The sequence below is a fragment of the Eurosta solidaginis genome, unplaced genomic scaffold, assembly GCF_040869045.1.
Source record: "Eurosta solidaginis isolate ZX-2024a unplaced genomic scaffold, ASM4086904v1 ctg00001317.1, whole genome shotgun sequence".
NCBI classification, from domain to species: Eukaryota; Metazoa; Arthropoda; class Insecta; order Diptera; family Tephritidae; genus Eurosta; species Eurosta solidaginis.
Window position 1 is genome coordinate 173,732 of NW_027137068.1, and position 16,523 is coordinate 190,254.

General features: G+C 44.0%; 1 protein-coding gene across 1 annotated transcript in view; it reads left to right on the forward strand.

The window, feature by feature from the left end:
• The window catches only part of LOC137236092 (PHD finger protein 14-like), a 30,322-nt gene extending 14,086 nt beyond the window's left edge, over positions 1-16,236 (forward strand). The window contains exon 3 of the mRNA XM_067758769.1: positions 15,943-16,236. Within this exon, the coding sequence (XP_067614870.1) occupies positions 15,943-16,221 (279 nt within the window). The 3' untranslated portion in view covers positions 16,222-16,236. The remainder of the gene's footprint in view (positions 1-15,942) is intronic.
• Positions 16,237-16,523: the final 287 nt, after the last annotated feature.

Below are 16,523 nucleotides of genomic sequence, written 5' to 3' on the forward strand. Positions count from 1 at the left end.
CGAAAAAACTGGAGAGATCAGGGAGATAGCCGTTTATTTTATTGCATAGCTCATCGATCTCTGGGCCTGGGCCTGTGGCCATTATTGTGCAGTCATCGGCGTAGGAAACGATTTTGACTCCTTCCGGTGGTGAAGGTAGCTTAGATATGTAGAAATTAAACAAAAGTGGGGATAGGACACCACCCCGTGGCACCCCTTGTTTAATTCTCCTTGGTTTTGATGTTTCGTTTCTGAATTGCACCGATGCCTGCCGACCACCCAGATAATTTGCGGTCCACCTTTTAAGACATGGGTAGACCCTTCCTGGTCTTGCAGTAATGAGCCATGGTTGACCGTATCAAAGGCTTTTGATAGGTCTAGCGCTACGAGTACTGTTCTATGGTGGGGGTATTGATTCAAACCGCAATTTATCTGGGTGCTAATGACATTTAGCGCGGAGGTAGTGCTATAGAGTTTTCTGAAGCCATGCTGATGAGGGGCTAGCTGCAAATATGCTTGGAAATAAGGGAGCAAAATGGCTTCAAGCGTCTTTGCCACTGGCGATAGGAGAGATATCGGACGATATGACTCACCTACGTTAGCTGGTTTCCAAGGCTTTAGTAGCGGGACCACCTTGGCCATTTTCCATTTCTCGGGTATGGCAAAGGTGGAGAGAGACAGGTTGAAGACATGCGCTAGATATTTGAAACCCTCTTTCCCTAGGTTTTTAAGCATCGGCATGGCTATGCCGTCTGGGCCCACAGCTTTGGATGGTTTAGCGCGACCAATGGCGTCCTCAACCTCTCTAGCGGTGATGGTGATTGGTGACGCTGAATTTGTGTTTATGTGCGTGTCTATTGGCTCTCCGGCTATCTTTGTCGACCGTAGGATGCATTATATATTGTCGGCAGAAAGCGCTCGCGCATTTTTCCGCATCCGACAGCATCTTATCGCCAAAGGCGATGGAAACTTTGTCTTTGTGCTTAGTCGGATTCGATAGGGACTTTACGGTGGACCAAAGTTTACCTACACCGGTAGAGAGGTTACAACCTCTTAGGTGCTCTTCCCATTTCGCCCGCTTGTGTTCGTCCACAAGCAATCTGATGCGTTGGTTTATATCCCTTATTTGGGGGTCGCCTGGATCGAGCTGTCTTATAAGGTCGCGTTCCCTCGCTAAGCTCGCGGCCTCCGCTGGGAAGTGGGGCGGGATTTCGGGAATTCTCCCGGCGGGAATGAAATGTGCCGAGGCGGATTCAATGACCTTACGGAAGGCACGCTCCCCTTGGCGGGCATCAGTCGGGATAGGGAGGGCAGCAAAGCTGCTGTCTGTTGCAGATTTATATTCTTCCCACTTTCCTTTTTTGAAGTTTATGAAAGTGCGTTTTTCGGTGACGATGAAGTCGGCGGTACGCTCGAACGAAATAAGTATGGGCAGGTGGTCGGATGCCAATGTTAACATCGGCTGCCAGTTGACACAGTTTACGAGTTCTGCGCTCACGATTGAGATATCTGGCGAGCTATGACAGCTTCCTACCATACGTGTGGGGGCGTCTCCGTTTATTGTGCAGAACGTCGTTTCTTCTATTTGATCCGCCAACATCTCACCCCTACTGTCCGCCCGCAAGTTTAAATGCCATAGGTCGTGATGGGCATTGAAATCGCCTAAGATAATGCGATTGTTTTTATTTATTTATTTTTTTTATTTGCCAGTGAGTAAGGCCTCGATTTTAGGGCGGTATCCACTGGGGCAACAGGTGACAGGAGGGATGTAGATGTTGATGATTTCTAGATTTGCATCGCCTGACCGGACAGATAGGCTTTGACGTTCTAAGACATTGTCCCTGCGGTCGATGCCAGGATCAAATATATGATATTGCAGAGAGTGGTGTATAATAAACGCGAGGCCGCCTCAATTTCCGCTCTCGCGGTCCTTCCTGTGGACATTATACCCAGAGCAGGTCTGCAATGCAGATCTTGCTGTGAGTTTAGTCTCTTGAATCGCAGCAATGCGGATGTTGTGCCGCTTCATGAAATCGACTATCTCCGTAATCTTCCCAGTTAGTCCATTACAGTTTAACTGCAGAATTCTGAAGTGCATGAGGGGTGACGCCGCCACTCTAGGGGTAAGTGACGGGTGACTACGCCTAGGTTGTGGAAGGCCAGGACGCAATTGCTGTTGTGGCCTTGGGACTGGGCGCCCTTGGGCAAGCATTGGGGTACCCGGATGATTTGGGTTTGCGACCTGGCAACATGGCGCGATGAAACCCGTCGAGGGGTTGCCGTCGCGGAGACCGGAACATCTAGGAAAGTGGCACCACCCAAGGCAGGAGCTGCATTGAGCGGATGTCGCAAACCTATATATTCTGTGCTGGCAGACGGTGCAAACGGAGGTAGGGACTAAGAGTCTGTTTCCCTGACCTGCACGATTGTTGCCAGAAAAGAGGGGGGGAGAAGACGGGGGCAGGGGCTGATGCTCAGCATTGCTACCAGCTCTACTACGAAGGTAGTAGTTATGAGTGGTATCAGCTGTTTGAGTTGTTGGCGCCGTGGGGCGCGAGCAGCAGCGGGTACTTGTTGTGGCTTGCTGAGCAGCGAGGCTGCTGGAAGGTAGTGGAGGGGCGCTTAGGCGTAGACTACGTGACGCCCTTGGGCGTGAGCAGCAAGGAGCCACAAAAGATTTATAAAAGTTACGTGGACGTCGGGTTTTGGGATCAAGCCCAGAACAACCTGTCCGATGACCATCCCTTGCACGAGACACACTGAACAGAGTATGACCGTCCTAAAAAGATTCTTTTCTGGCAAATGCAGCAAAACCATTTCTCTGGACCGGGGTCAGGAGACGGACCCGGATTGGGTTCGATACCTTCCCGGAGTAAGAGAATATGTAGCAGTCCTGCTGCAAGGAGCTGCTGGGACGATGAAAATTTGTGGGAGGGACGAAACAAATTAAATGGGGTCACACTGAAATGACAGTCCTTGGTCGGGAAAAATCCCGAGTCGCTCCGGTACATTGAACCGACTGCCTTGGGAAGCGCGAAATGTTGGTATTTTCGTTCTGTTGCTGAACAGTATCAGTTCTGTTTTGCTAGAGTTGATGTTGAGGCCGCACGATGCCGCCCAGGTATGTAGCCTGCTTAGCGCACCCTGAAGGATGTCGCTTAGCATGGAGGGAAAAGCCCCCGAGACTGCAATGCCCACGTCGTCTGCGTATGCTACTGCCTTAACACCATTATTGTCGAGTTCGAGTAGTATCTCGTTCAGTGCAATGACCCAGAGTACTGGCGAGAGGACCCCGCCCTGGGGTGTACCTCTACCAACTTTGTGGGTCATTGTCACTGAGCCTATATCCGCTTGTATGGTTCTATTTTCCAGCATTGATTGAGTCCATCCACAAATGTGGTTGCCAACTCCGGCCCTTTGCAGGGCTTTCACGATTGTGCCGGTTTCGATGTTGTTGAAGGCGCCTTCTATATCTAGGAAAGCTGCTAGTGTGAATTGTTTGTAGTGTAGTTATCTTTCTACAAAGCCCGTTAGCTCATGGAGGGCGGTCTCCGTAGATCTTCCCTTCATGTAGGCTTGCTGTGCCTTTGACAGGTTTGGTCCTGTTATTATTGATCTAATATATCCAGACGCCGCTCAAGGACCTTGAGCATGAAGGATGTGAGTCTTATTGGTCTGTAGTCTTTGGCATTTTCGTGTGTGCGTCTTCCCGCTTTTGGCAGAAAGATTACTTTTGTTTTTCTCCAGCTTTGTGGGATATAGGTCAGTGCGATACTCGCTCTGTATACCACTTCCAGCCAGAGGATCATTGGATCACCTAGCTTTTGTAGCATTACCGGGATAATGCCATCAAGACCGGGCGATTTGAATGGAGAGAAGCCATTTATGGCAAACCTGATCTTTTCGCTATATTTTTCCTGTCCAGTAAGCTTTCTGAGGGCTGAGAGTCCCTGTAGAGAGATTCTTTTACTGGTGCTAGATCGGATCCAGGGAAGTGAGTATTGATAAGTGTGCCCAGGGAGTCCTCTGCTGAGTTCGTCCATAGGCCTGCCTCACTTCTTACTAGAGTTCTCCATTGAGGAGCAGAAGGATTGTCAGGACACAGCCTTCGCTACCCTTATAGCTTTTTTGTATACTTTGAGCGCCTCCCTATATGGCTGCACTGAGGCACTCATTAAATGCCTTCCGTACTGTCGTTCTAAGTTTCTTAAGGTCCCCGCTCCACCAGGGTGGGGACTTCTTTTTACGAATAGCTCTACCTTGCCGACTAGCTCATCGAGATTTTGCGTCCAGTTTATGTTAGGTTCGCTTATTTCTAAAGCTGACGAAGATAGCCTTACAAATTTATCCCACTTTGTTCTTTTTGGGTTTCTGTAGCGGTGAGCCTGGTCAGATCCAAATTTTATGTCAAAGAAGATCCAGCGGTGGTCCGAGAGAGAGGCTTTGTCTGACACTCTCCAGTTTTCCACTAGCGCCGGGTCATCGTCGGTTGTCAAAGTTAGATCTAGGACTCCCTCTCAGCCCTGAAACCTGTATGAACTAGGGAATGTAAAAGTGGGCTTGTGGCCGCTGTTTCAAATACTGAGGTTAGAATTAAGAATAAAGCGTAGAAGGGACTCACCTCTCTGGTTGGTTGAGGAGCTGCCCCATATCGTGTTTCTTGCATTGGCGTCGCAGCCGATAATTATGCTGCACCCGCCGCTATTATTTATAAATTGTGCCAGCTCTGGGGGTGGAGCCATCCTGTCATGGGCCATGTAGCCGAGACCACGTAGATGGCCTGGTTGGACACGCCCACTAGCTTTACCACTGTTAGGTCTGCTGTGCTGTTATTTGAACATAAGAAAGCATTTATACCTTTTTTGATTAAAATGCCTGCTCTTGGCTTACCTGCATCCTTTTTGAAGAACAGATTGTGTGTGCTGATGTTTAGCCCCCTGATTTCCTGATTGTGGACCCAGGGCTCTTGGATTAAGGCGATGTGGATGTCCTCCTCACCGAGAAGGATTTTAAGATTATCTGTAGCACTTTTAGAGTGCTGCAGATTAATCTGCATACACTTAGACTTCTGTTGTGTCCCCGTCCCTGATATTGACACCCTGCAGCAGATTACCTGCCCCTTCAACTTCATCAGGGTCGTCTTCAGCAGGGATTTTGTCGCCGCGGAATACCTTTACCTTGGCGATGCGTAAAGCAAAGGCGAATTTTTAGTCCGCCTTGGCCAGAGCCTCTAGGGACTCCTCGCAAATGGCCACCAGGATTCCTCTTTTATTAGCTGCCATTGGCCGGAATGTTGCTGCGATAAAGCTTGATGCAATCCAGCAACTCCTCCCCCGAGTCCTCCAGGGGGTGGGGGGGGGGGGGGGGGGAAGCCAAATGCGCGCACGAGGTCTCTTCGGAACCTCTGAGGCAGGTATTAGCCTTAGCTGGGGGTTGTTTACCTCTCCGCTAATTTGTGCTACACACCTGTCAGAAATTCCAACGAGACCTGGTCCGCACACTTGATTATCCTGTATCCTCTCAGGGTCTCGGAGGAGTCGAAAGACCGGGAGAGGTCCAGTCGGGTTGTCGCGCACGTGCCGCATGGCAATTTTCGACAGCCCGACCTCGATCTCCACCCAGTTCTGCTGAATTGTTGCTGGCGATCGACTGTCAGCATCCACTATGGCCACTTGCAGGTGGTCTCTGGCGACTTCACTGAAGTGTCTCCTGGATGTCTGTTCCATGTCCGCCCGTTTGGGCTTTTTCGAAACAGCCTCACTGCTATTTTAATGGCCGGATCTGTTTCTCTTTTGAGAAACGTCCCCAGCCGAGCTTGGTTGTCTAGGTTGTTGAGGAGTCGGATGCTCCCTTTGGAAGCGTTCGTACTCCTCCACAACCGATGTGAGAGATGCGACGTCAACTGAACCGCTTGCCATCTCGCCACTTTGTATTCTCCGTAGAGTATACAGCGCTCGCTGGTACCTGTTACGCCTAATCTGTCCTTAACTTCTTTTCCTCTTCTTTCCTTTGGAGGCCTGTGTACTATGGTTGGTACCACCAGCCTCTTTAGGATTGGAAGTTAGTTCCTGGGTGCTGTGGTTGGTACCCATCCGGAACTTTTTTACTGTTGTTGTTGGGACTGATTGAGCCTTTGGTGTACTGTGGATGGTACTACCGCCAGGGCTGGTAATCGTCTCCTGACTGGAGGCGAGAAGCGTCTCCCCTTCAGACTCCGTCGCATGTGGCAACGGGGCCCTGTGAGAAAGAATGTCCGTAGTCGTTGTCCTTATCGTCGTCGCCGTCTCCGTCTTCGTCAACGTAACTTCCATTGTAGAGTCGTTTGCGTCCAGTGTCGTTTCGTCCGAGTTTTTGTTTTTTTTGTTTGTTTGGTAATTTGTGTTTTGGTTCATGTTGGTCCCAAGAGTAAGCCGGAAAGGGTTGGTCACTCGTCCGCAGAGCCGGTATGCGCTGAGAAGGCACTTATACAACCGACCTTGCCCGGGCGTCGGAGTGGACCGTTCGGGATCAGCAATTGTATTAACCCATCCGCTGACCATTCATCCATCGGCACGGGTACCTCAACATCTTGGATTGGGGTGGTGCTGGTGCGGCAATCCTCCCATCGCTTACAGTCGCAGGAGACGCAAACTGACCTGTTGAGATCTGTTTACAATCCCACGGTTGCAAGCCACGAGAGGCTTTCCTCTTAGTTCACCACCGTCTGAGGTTCTCTAATAGATAGATTCCTCAGGCAGTCGTTTAAGCCCCCTCACCAGTGACAAGGCGACCAGCACGAGAGGGACCCTATTGGCATGATGGGCTCAGGGCCTGTTGGCTTTTCGGCCTCTGCCAACCTGGCCAGCTCGTCCCCTTGCTCGTTACCATCTACTCCTCTGTGTCCAGGTACCCATGCTAAACGGATAGTGTTATTGACTCCTAGCCTGTTTAACCTCTCTGTGCACTCAAGGACTGTTGATGATATAATCTCAACTCAAGATAATGCCTTGAGCGCAGCTTGGCTGTCGCTGAGTATAGCGATTTTCTCGTTGGTATATCCCCGCTGTAAATTTATCTCTGCACACCGGCTTATGGCGAGAACTTCGGCTTGGAAGATGCTCGGATATTTTCCGAGTGGCAGGGATATTTTGGTTCGGGGGCCGAAGATCCCCGCTCCTATGCCCTCCGGTTTCTTCGAGCCATCGGTGTACCATATTATAGTGTGTTCCTGGTGAAGCGCTTCAATCCTGTAGGTGTCCCACGTACATTTGTTCCCCAGCTCTATTAGCGCTTCTCAAACTTAATTATCTTCCTCGTGTCATCTCTGGGAAGTTGGATGAGTGGAATCTGCTCGATCAGCTTCTCCATGTTTCGTGACTGTATCACTTTGCCTCTTCCACATCCCTCTTTAGCTATGCTTACTAAAGTGCTCCTTGCTGCCTGCTCAATTATTATATGTAGAGGCGTTAACTCAAGCAGCACCTCTATTGCCGCCGTCGGGCATGTTCGCATAGCTCCCGTAATGCAGACACATGCCAAGCGTTGAAGCTTCTTGAGTGATTTTTGTACGGTCACCATGGTTGTTCTTGATGCCCCCGCAACTGCTCCATACACTATGATAGGTCTCTTAACATTTACAAATCTTGCTTTTCATGCCCAACGGCGTCTCGTAGTCTGGGCTTTAGTAAATTTAGAAATCATCAACATCTACATCCCTCCTGTCACCTGTTGCCCCAGTGGATACTGCCCTGACATCAGCGCACTACTCACTGGCGATTTCAATGCCCACACCAATATGTGGCATTCTAACCCACATGCGGACAGCGGTATTTGCGGACCAAATAGAAGAAACGACGTTCTGCACGATAAACCGTATGGTACAAAGCTGTCACAGCTCGCCAGTTATTTCAATCGTGAGCGCCGGCTCGTAAACTGCGTCAACTGGCAGCCGAAGGTAACATTGGCATCCGACAACTACCCATACTCCTTTCGCTCGAGCGATCTGCCGCCTTCATCATTACTGAGAACCGCACTTTCATCACTTTAAGAAAGGAAAGTGGGATGACTACAAATCCTTTACAGACAATCGGTTTGCTGCCCACCTTTTCCCGACTCATGCTCGGCCAGAAGAACGTGCTTTCCGCAAGGTCATTCAATCCGTTTCGGCTCATTTTATTCCCTGCGGAATAATTTCGGAAATCCGGCCACGTTTCCGGCGGAGGCCGCAACTCTAGCGAGAGAACGTGACCTTATAAGACAGCACGACCCCGGCGATCCCCAAATAAGGGATATAAAACAACGCTCCATTTTGCCGCTTTCCTCATTAATTTTACAATTTTCGACTAATCGAACCGGGGCAATAGCAGAAAGAGGGAATACTTCTTCATGTTGCCCTTTTAGTATGGTGCGGGTTTGTTCTCTTCGGACGATAATTACGATCGAACTTCACTCAGGTAAGTTCGTTTGATCGTATAGTTATACTATGTTGTCTCGCCCTCGAGATCAATTATAACTTATAGTTGGTTACACAAGCGTGGGATTTGTCTTCAGATTTTGAAATCTTTAAAAGGTTTACATTCTATTTAACTACTTTTATCGATCTCAACCCTAATAACAGATTTTGCAAAGTTCTCTCATTAGTTATTGGGCGATTATAAAATCGAGCGAATGGTTCCAAATTCTTTGCCCATTCTGCCGTTTTACGGATAGTTTCCACATCGGATAGTTTCCAAACGTCGCCGATGTTGCTGCATGGCACGTAATGTGCGCTGAAAACTGCTTTATATCAAGACTGGGTATATTTTTTCATTTTCATAAAAGTCGGAATTATTTAATTGTTCTAAATCTATCAGGAATCTTTATAACTGCTTAATTATAAAATTTATATAAGCCGATTTTATCTTTGACAAAGTCTGAAAGTCTGAACAATAGAGGCAAAGCAAGTTCCTTAGAGCTCTGTGAAGTTGGCACCTACTTGGGCCAATAATTAAAAAAACCATATCTCATTCGTTTGTCCACCGTTTGTCCATGTTTGTCCAGGAAAAATTTTCGTTTGTCCACCTTTTGTTAAAAAGTTAATTCAAAAAAAAAAAAAAAAAAAAAAAAATCATGTGTGAAGTTGGCACCTCCATTTGCGAGTATTTAAAAAAACCAAATGCCATTCGTTTGTCCATCGTTTGTCCTGGAAAAATTTTCGTTTGTCCACCTTTTGTTAATAAGTTATTTAAAAAAAAAAAAAAAAAATCCTGTGTGAAGTTGGCACCTCCATTTGCGAGTATTTAAAAAAACCAAATGCCATTCGTTTGTCCATCGTTTGTCCACGTTTGTCCAGGAAAAATTTTCGTTTGTCCACCTTTTGTTAAAAAGTTATAACAAAAACAATTTTTTTCGAAAAAACCCAAAAAATTTTTTGTTTCGCTTTATTGTGCTAAATCGTTTGTCCGTCGTTTGCCCATCGTTTGTCCATGTTTGTCCAGGAAAATTTTTCGTTTGTCCACCTTTTTTTAAAAAGTTATTTCAAAAAAACAAAAATTGTGTGTGAAGTTGGCACCTCCATTTACGAGTAATTAAAAAAATCAAATGCCATTCGTTTGTCCATCGTTTGTCCATCGTTTGTCCATGTTTGTCTAGGAAAAATTTTCGTTTGTCCACCTTTTTTTAAAAAGTTATTTCAAAAAAACAAAAATTGTGTGTGAAGTTGGCACCTCCATTTACGAGTAATTAAAAAAATCAAATGCCATTCGTTTGTCCATCGTTTGTCCACGATTGTCCAGGAAAAATTTTCGTTTGTCCACCTTTTGTTAAAAAGTTATTTCAAAAAAACAAAAATCGTGTGTGAAGTTGGCACCTCCATTTACGAGTAATTAAAAAAACCAAATGCCATTCGTTTGTCCATCGTTTGTCCACGTTTGTCCAGGAAAATTTTTCGGTTGTCCACCTTTTGTTAAAAAGTTATAACAAAAACATTTTTTTTCGAAAAAACCCAAAAAATTTTTTGTTTCGCTTTATTGTGCTAAATCGTATGTCCGTCGTTTGCCCATCGTTTGTACAGGAAAAATTTTCATTTGTCCACCTTTTTTTAAAAAGTTATTTGAAAAAAACAAAAGTCGTGTGTGAAGTTGGCACCTCCATTTACGAGTAATTAAGAAAACCAAATGCCATTCGTTTGTCCAACGTTTGTCCTCGTTTGTCCATGAAAAATTTTCGTTTGTCCACCTTTTGTTAAAGTGTTTTTTTTTTCGAAAAAACCCAAAAAAATTTTTGTTTCGCTTTATTGTGCTAAATCGTATGTCCGTCGTTTGTCCATGTTTGTCCAGGAGAAATTTTCGTTTGTCCACCTTTTGTTAAAAAGTTATTTCAAAAAAACAAAAATTGTGTGTGAACTTGGCACCTCCATTTACGAGTAATTAAAAAAGCAAATGCCATTCGTTTGTCCATCGTTTTTGTTATAACTTTTTAACAAAAGGTGGCCAAATGAAAATGTTTCCTGGACAAACGATGGGCAAACGACGGACATGCGATTTAGCACAATAAAGCAAAACAAACAATTTTTTGGGTTTTTTTCGAAAAAAAAAAAAATATTTTTGTTATAACTTTTTAACAAAAGGAGGACAAACGAAAATTTTTCCTGGACAATCGTGGACAAACGAATGGCATTTGGTTTTTTTAATTACTCGTAAATGGAGGTGCCAATTTCACACACGATTTTTGTTTTTTTGAAATAACTTTTTAACAAAAGGTGGACAAACGAAAAATTTTCCTGGACACACATGGATAAACGATGGTCAGACGACGAACATACGATTTAGCACAATAAAGCGAAAAAAATTTTTTTTTGGGATTTTTCGAAAAAAAAAAATATTTTTGTTATAACTTTTTAACCAAAGGTGGGCAAACGAAAATTTTTCCTGGACAAACGATGGACAAGCGAATTGCATCTGGTTTTTTAATTACTCGTAAATGGAGGTGCCAACTTCACACACGATCTTTGTTTTTTTGAAATAACTTTTTAATAAAAGGTGGACAAACGAAAATTTCTCCTGGACAAACATGGACAAACGATGGGCAAACGACGGACATACGATTTAGCACAATAAAGCGAAACAAAAATTTTTTGGGGGTTTTTTCGAAAAAACAAAAAATTTTGTTATAACTTTTTAACAAAAGGTGGACAAACGAAAATTTTTCCTGGACAAACATGGACAAATGATCGGCAAACGACGGACATACGATTTAGCACAATAAAGCGAAACATACAATTTTTTGGGTTTTTTTCGAAAAAAAAAAATATGTTTGTTATAACTTTTTAACAAAAGGTGGACAAACGAAAATTTTTCCTGGACAATCGTGGACAAATGATGGACAAACGAATGGCATTTGGTTTTTTTAATTACTCGTAAATGGAGGTGCCAACTTCACACACGATTTTTCTTTTTTTGAAATAACTTTTTAACAAAAGGTGGACAAACGAAAATTTTTCCTGGACAAACATGGACAAACGATGGGCAAACGACGGACATTCGATTTAGCACAATAAAGCGAAACAAAAATTTTTTGGGGTTTTTTCGAAAAAACAAAAATTTTTGTTATAACTTTTTAACAAAAGGTGGCCAAATGAAAATTTTTCCTGGAAAAACATGGACAAACGATGAGCAAACAAACGACGGACATACGATTTAGCACAATAAAGCGAAACAAACAATTTTTTGGGTTTTTTTTCGAAAAAAAAAAATATTTTTGTTATAACTTTTTAACAAAAGTTGGACAAACGAAAATTTTTCCTGGACAATCGTGGACAAACGATGGACAAACCAATGGCATTTGGTTTTTTTTAATTACTCGTAAATGGAGGTGCCAAATTCACACACGATCTTTGTTTTTTTGAAATAACTTTTTAATAAAAGGTGGACAAACGAAAATTTCTCCTGGACAAACAATGGGCAAACGATGGACATACGATTTAGCACAATAAAGCGAAACAAAAATTTTTTTGGGTTTTTTGGAAAAAAAATTTTTTGTTGTAACTTTTTTACAAAAGGTGGACAAACGAAAAATTTTCCTGGACAATCGTGGACAAACGAATGGCATGTGGTTTTTTTAATTACTCGTAAATGGAGGCGCCAACTTCACACACGATTTTTGTTTTTTTGAAATAACTTTTTAACAAAAGGTGGACAAACGAAAATTTTTCCTGGACAAACAATGGGCAAACGATGGACATACGATTTAGCACAATAAAGCGAAACAAAAATTTTTTTGGGTTTTTTGGAAAACAAATTTTTTGTTGTAACTTTTTTACAAAAGGTGGACAAACGAAAATTTTTTCTGGACAAACACATTTTTTTTTTTTTGAAATAACTTTTTAACAAAGGGTGGACAAACGAAAATTTTTCCTGGACAAACATGGACAAACGTTGGACAAACGAATGAGATATGGTTTTTTTAATTATTCGCCCAAGTAGGTGTCAACTTCACAGAGCTGTTCCTTAGATAAGGCATCCCATTCTAATTCGCTGCTGTTGTTGTTGTTGTAGCAGTGCTTCGCCCCATCCAATAGGTGCGTCCAATCACAAATTGTTGTCATCAAAGTCCTCTAACGGGAGTCCAAGGAAACTTGCTCATTGAACAGGGTGGCCCGTAATAAGAGGGGTGTTAGAGGCGTTGGTTCCACAATACAGTTAAAGAGATGGTTGGTGTTTTTGTGCGCGTTTGTTGGCCCGCCGTCTAACTTTGTCAACCGTAGAATGCATGATATACAACCCGAGGCGGATTCAATGACCTTGCGGAAAGCGCGTTCCCCTTGGCGAGCATCAGTCGGGATACGGCGGACAGCAAAGCGATTGTCTGTAAAGGATTTGTACTCAACCCACTTTCCTTTTTTTAAGTTTATAAAAGTGCGGTTTTCGGTGACGATGAAGTCGGCGGTTCGCTCGAGCGAAATAAGTATAGGCAGCTGAGGCGTACGTGACGCCCTTGGACGTGAACAGCAAGGAGCCACAAAAGATTTATAAAAGTTACGAGTACGCCGGGTTTTGGGATCTAGCCCAGAGCAACATGTCCGATGCAACCACCTTTGCACGTGACACACTGACAAGAGTATGCCGTCCTAAAAAGATTATTTTGCGACAGCAAAACCATTTCTCTGGCCCGGGGGTCGGGAGAAGGACCCGGATTTGGTTCGATAGCTTCCCGGAGCAGGAGAGTATTGCGCAATCCTGCTGCAAGGATCTGCTGGGAGGATGACAATTTGTGGGAGGGACGCAACAAATTAAATGGGGTTACACTGAAATGACAGCCCTACGTCGGAAAAAAACCCAGAGTCGCTCCGGTACATAGAACCGGCTGCCTTGGAAAACATTGTCGATTGTGCTGTCCGATTGCGGCTGGAGAAACTGGTGTCGATGGATTGGTACTTGTGTTTTGGCAGCGCGGTGCAACGAATGCACCGGTCAGAGCATTGCTATTTCTAAGCGCAGAGCATCTATGAAGGTTGCATCGGTCAAGGTATAAACTGTGTTGGATCGATGTCGCGATCATGAATATTCTTAACTGGCATACGGAGACATGTTGTGGGGGAGTAGGAGTTAATGACTGTCTTACGCGAGTGCGTGTATTGGAAAAGGAGGGAGGGGGGTAAAAGCTTGTGCTCGGCATTGCTACTTACTGTCCATGCTACGTATATTGTAGTGATGGAAAATATTGTCGATTTTGCTGAAGAAACTGGTGTCGATGGATTGGTACTTGTGTTTTGGCAGCGCGGTGCAACGAATGCACCGGTCAGAGCATTGCTATTTCTAAGCCCAGAGCAGCTATGAAGGTTGCATCGGCCAAGGTATAAACTGTATTGGATCGATGTCGCGATCATGAATATTCTTAACTGGCATACGGAGCACATGTTGTGGGGGACTAGGAGTTAATTATTCTGTCTTACGCGAGTGCGTGTGTTGGAAAAGGAAGGAGGGGGGTAAAAGCTTGTGCTCGGCATTGCTTCTTACTGTCCATGCTTCGTATATTGTAGTGATGGTTTGGAACGGCCGCGTTAGCTGGAGGCGTCGTTTCATTTCATTTCATTTATTAAAAAATATATATTAGTACAATAAGATCATGTATGATCTTTGTTGTAAATGTAATAGATTTATGAAGTATGAGAGCTTTCAATGTATGCCAGTTTATATTTCTTACTTGTCATTTGATATTTATACTTTCTATACACCTTGAATAAAAGCTCTCTCGATCTCAAACTCTCAAAGCAGTAAGACGTCTTTTCTTTTACTCGTATATTTTTTACAAGTTATGGGCCTACACGTGTATACTTTTCTAGTAATATTGTAAAATAAAGTATTGGAAATATATTTTATTGAAAATATATTTATAATATTGCTGTTGACGCGCAATAGTGATCTTGGGTAAAGTTCACATACTTTTATTACAATGGGGATTGAAAAAATTGAAAAGCTGAAAGGCCGTGAGAACTACGACACGTGGAAGTTCGCTGCAAAGTCGTACCTTGTGCTAAAAGGATACTGTAAATGTATCGAAGGCTCCGATACTGATGTGGTACCCCAGCGGGTTAGGGGGTCAGAATATACCCGCGGTAGGTATGCCTGTCGTAAGAGGCGACTAAAATACCAGATTCAAGGGGCTTTGCAGCGCAACCCTCAGGTTGCCAGCGCAATATATAGCTTCTCCAAACCCAATTGTCAACCTCACCTATCCGCGGCGAATCCTGTTTTACTAACAGACGAGGCTCTGGCGACCGTAAGATCCTGCTGGAACTTGGAGTTGGGGAGAGAGGGGATGGCCTGAAGGTTTAATGTGGCCACATAAATCGCTCCCGAGATGGTCGGGCTAGCACCTTAATGGTGCTGCGGTACCGGAGCGTACCGGATCTGTATCCGGCAAAGGACCATCACATCGTAACACTCCCCAAAGCCTTCTGGGAGCAACGTTATCGCTACAACAACAACAACATACTGATGTAGAGAAAAATCTCCATGCGATTTCAACGCTTGCACAACAGCAAAAGCCACATGGGATGCCCTTGAAACAGCGTTCGAGGACAATGGTGTTTTACGATTGGAACTTTCTGATTGTACATCTATGGAAGATTATGTAAATAAGATGTCAAGCACCCAACAAAAACTTGACAAAGCTGGCACTAAAATTCCTGACGATATCGTTGCACAAATTATGCTAAGTGGTTTACCAGATGTATATCGACCAATGGTGATGGCAATTGCTAATAGTGGGAAAGAGCTTACTACAGATTTAGTAAGAACTAACCTTCTGCAAGAAGTAAGGCACGAATTTACCAACGAAAATACTATGGCACTGGTGTCAAAAAGCAACAACAAAAAGCAGCAATCTAAAAAGAAATCACAATTTTTGTTGTTATATCGGCCTACTGATTTGTAAGATCGCGGGTTCGAATCGATCTCAAGGCCTAACAATAATTTTTTATCATTGTTATTGTTATGATAATTTTTTTCTTAATTGAAAAAATGTTTAAATTCATTGTTGATAGATATAAAGCCCGACTTGTAATAAAAGGGTACTCGCAAATAAGATGTATTGATTATGACGAGACGTACTCTCCTGTTGTACGTTACACGACTATACGTATTTTATTGGCTACTGCTGTCAAGTACAATATGGCCGTACACCAAATGGATGGAGTAACGGCATTATTACAAGGGAAACTAAAGGAAGAGTGCTTTGCGGACAAAACCGATAGGGGTTGTCGCCTCCGTAAGTCGTTATATGGGTTGAAACAATCGAGCCGCGTGTGGAATTTAAAACTCAGCTCTGTTCTGACGGAGAAGCTGAAGTTTTCGCGATCAACTGTGGACCAATCTGTATATTTTAAGCATTCAGGTCAAAATATTATTTTATTAGCTGTATATGTCGGCGATATACTAATTTTTGGTACCCAACAAAATGATTACAAACCTAAAACAAGTTTTATCTATCCATTTTAAAATGAAGGATATGGGACTTGCCAGTACTGTGCTTGGTATGAACCTTACACGACACAACGACGGATCCATTTCCATAGATCAGAAGCAATACATGTCAGACATTTTGCGTCGATTCAACATGTGCGACTGCAGCTCAGTGAGCACACCCATGGATCCAAACCAGCTATTATGGAAAGACATGTGTCCAATGTCGAATGCCGACCGACAAGAGTTATTGTCTATACCATATCAGGAAGCAATTGGATGCATCATGTACGCAGCACAAATAAGTCGACCAGATATATAATTTGCAGTTAGTGTGCTTAGTCGATTCAACACTAATTACGGCAAAGCACATTGGGTCGCGGTTAAGAGAGCGCTTCGTTATCTAAAAGGTACAATAAACAAGAAGTTGACTTTTCACAAAAACTTGCGAAGAAGAGTTAGTCGGTTATTGCGACGCTGACTGGGCCGGCGATCAAGATGAGCGCCGCTCTACAACGGGCTACGTGTTTTTAATGAAAGGAGGTGCAATTTCGTGGGCTACGCGCAGGCAGCCTACAATCGCACTGTCATCTACGGAAGCCAAATTCATGTCGATGGTAGCAG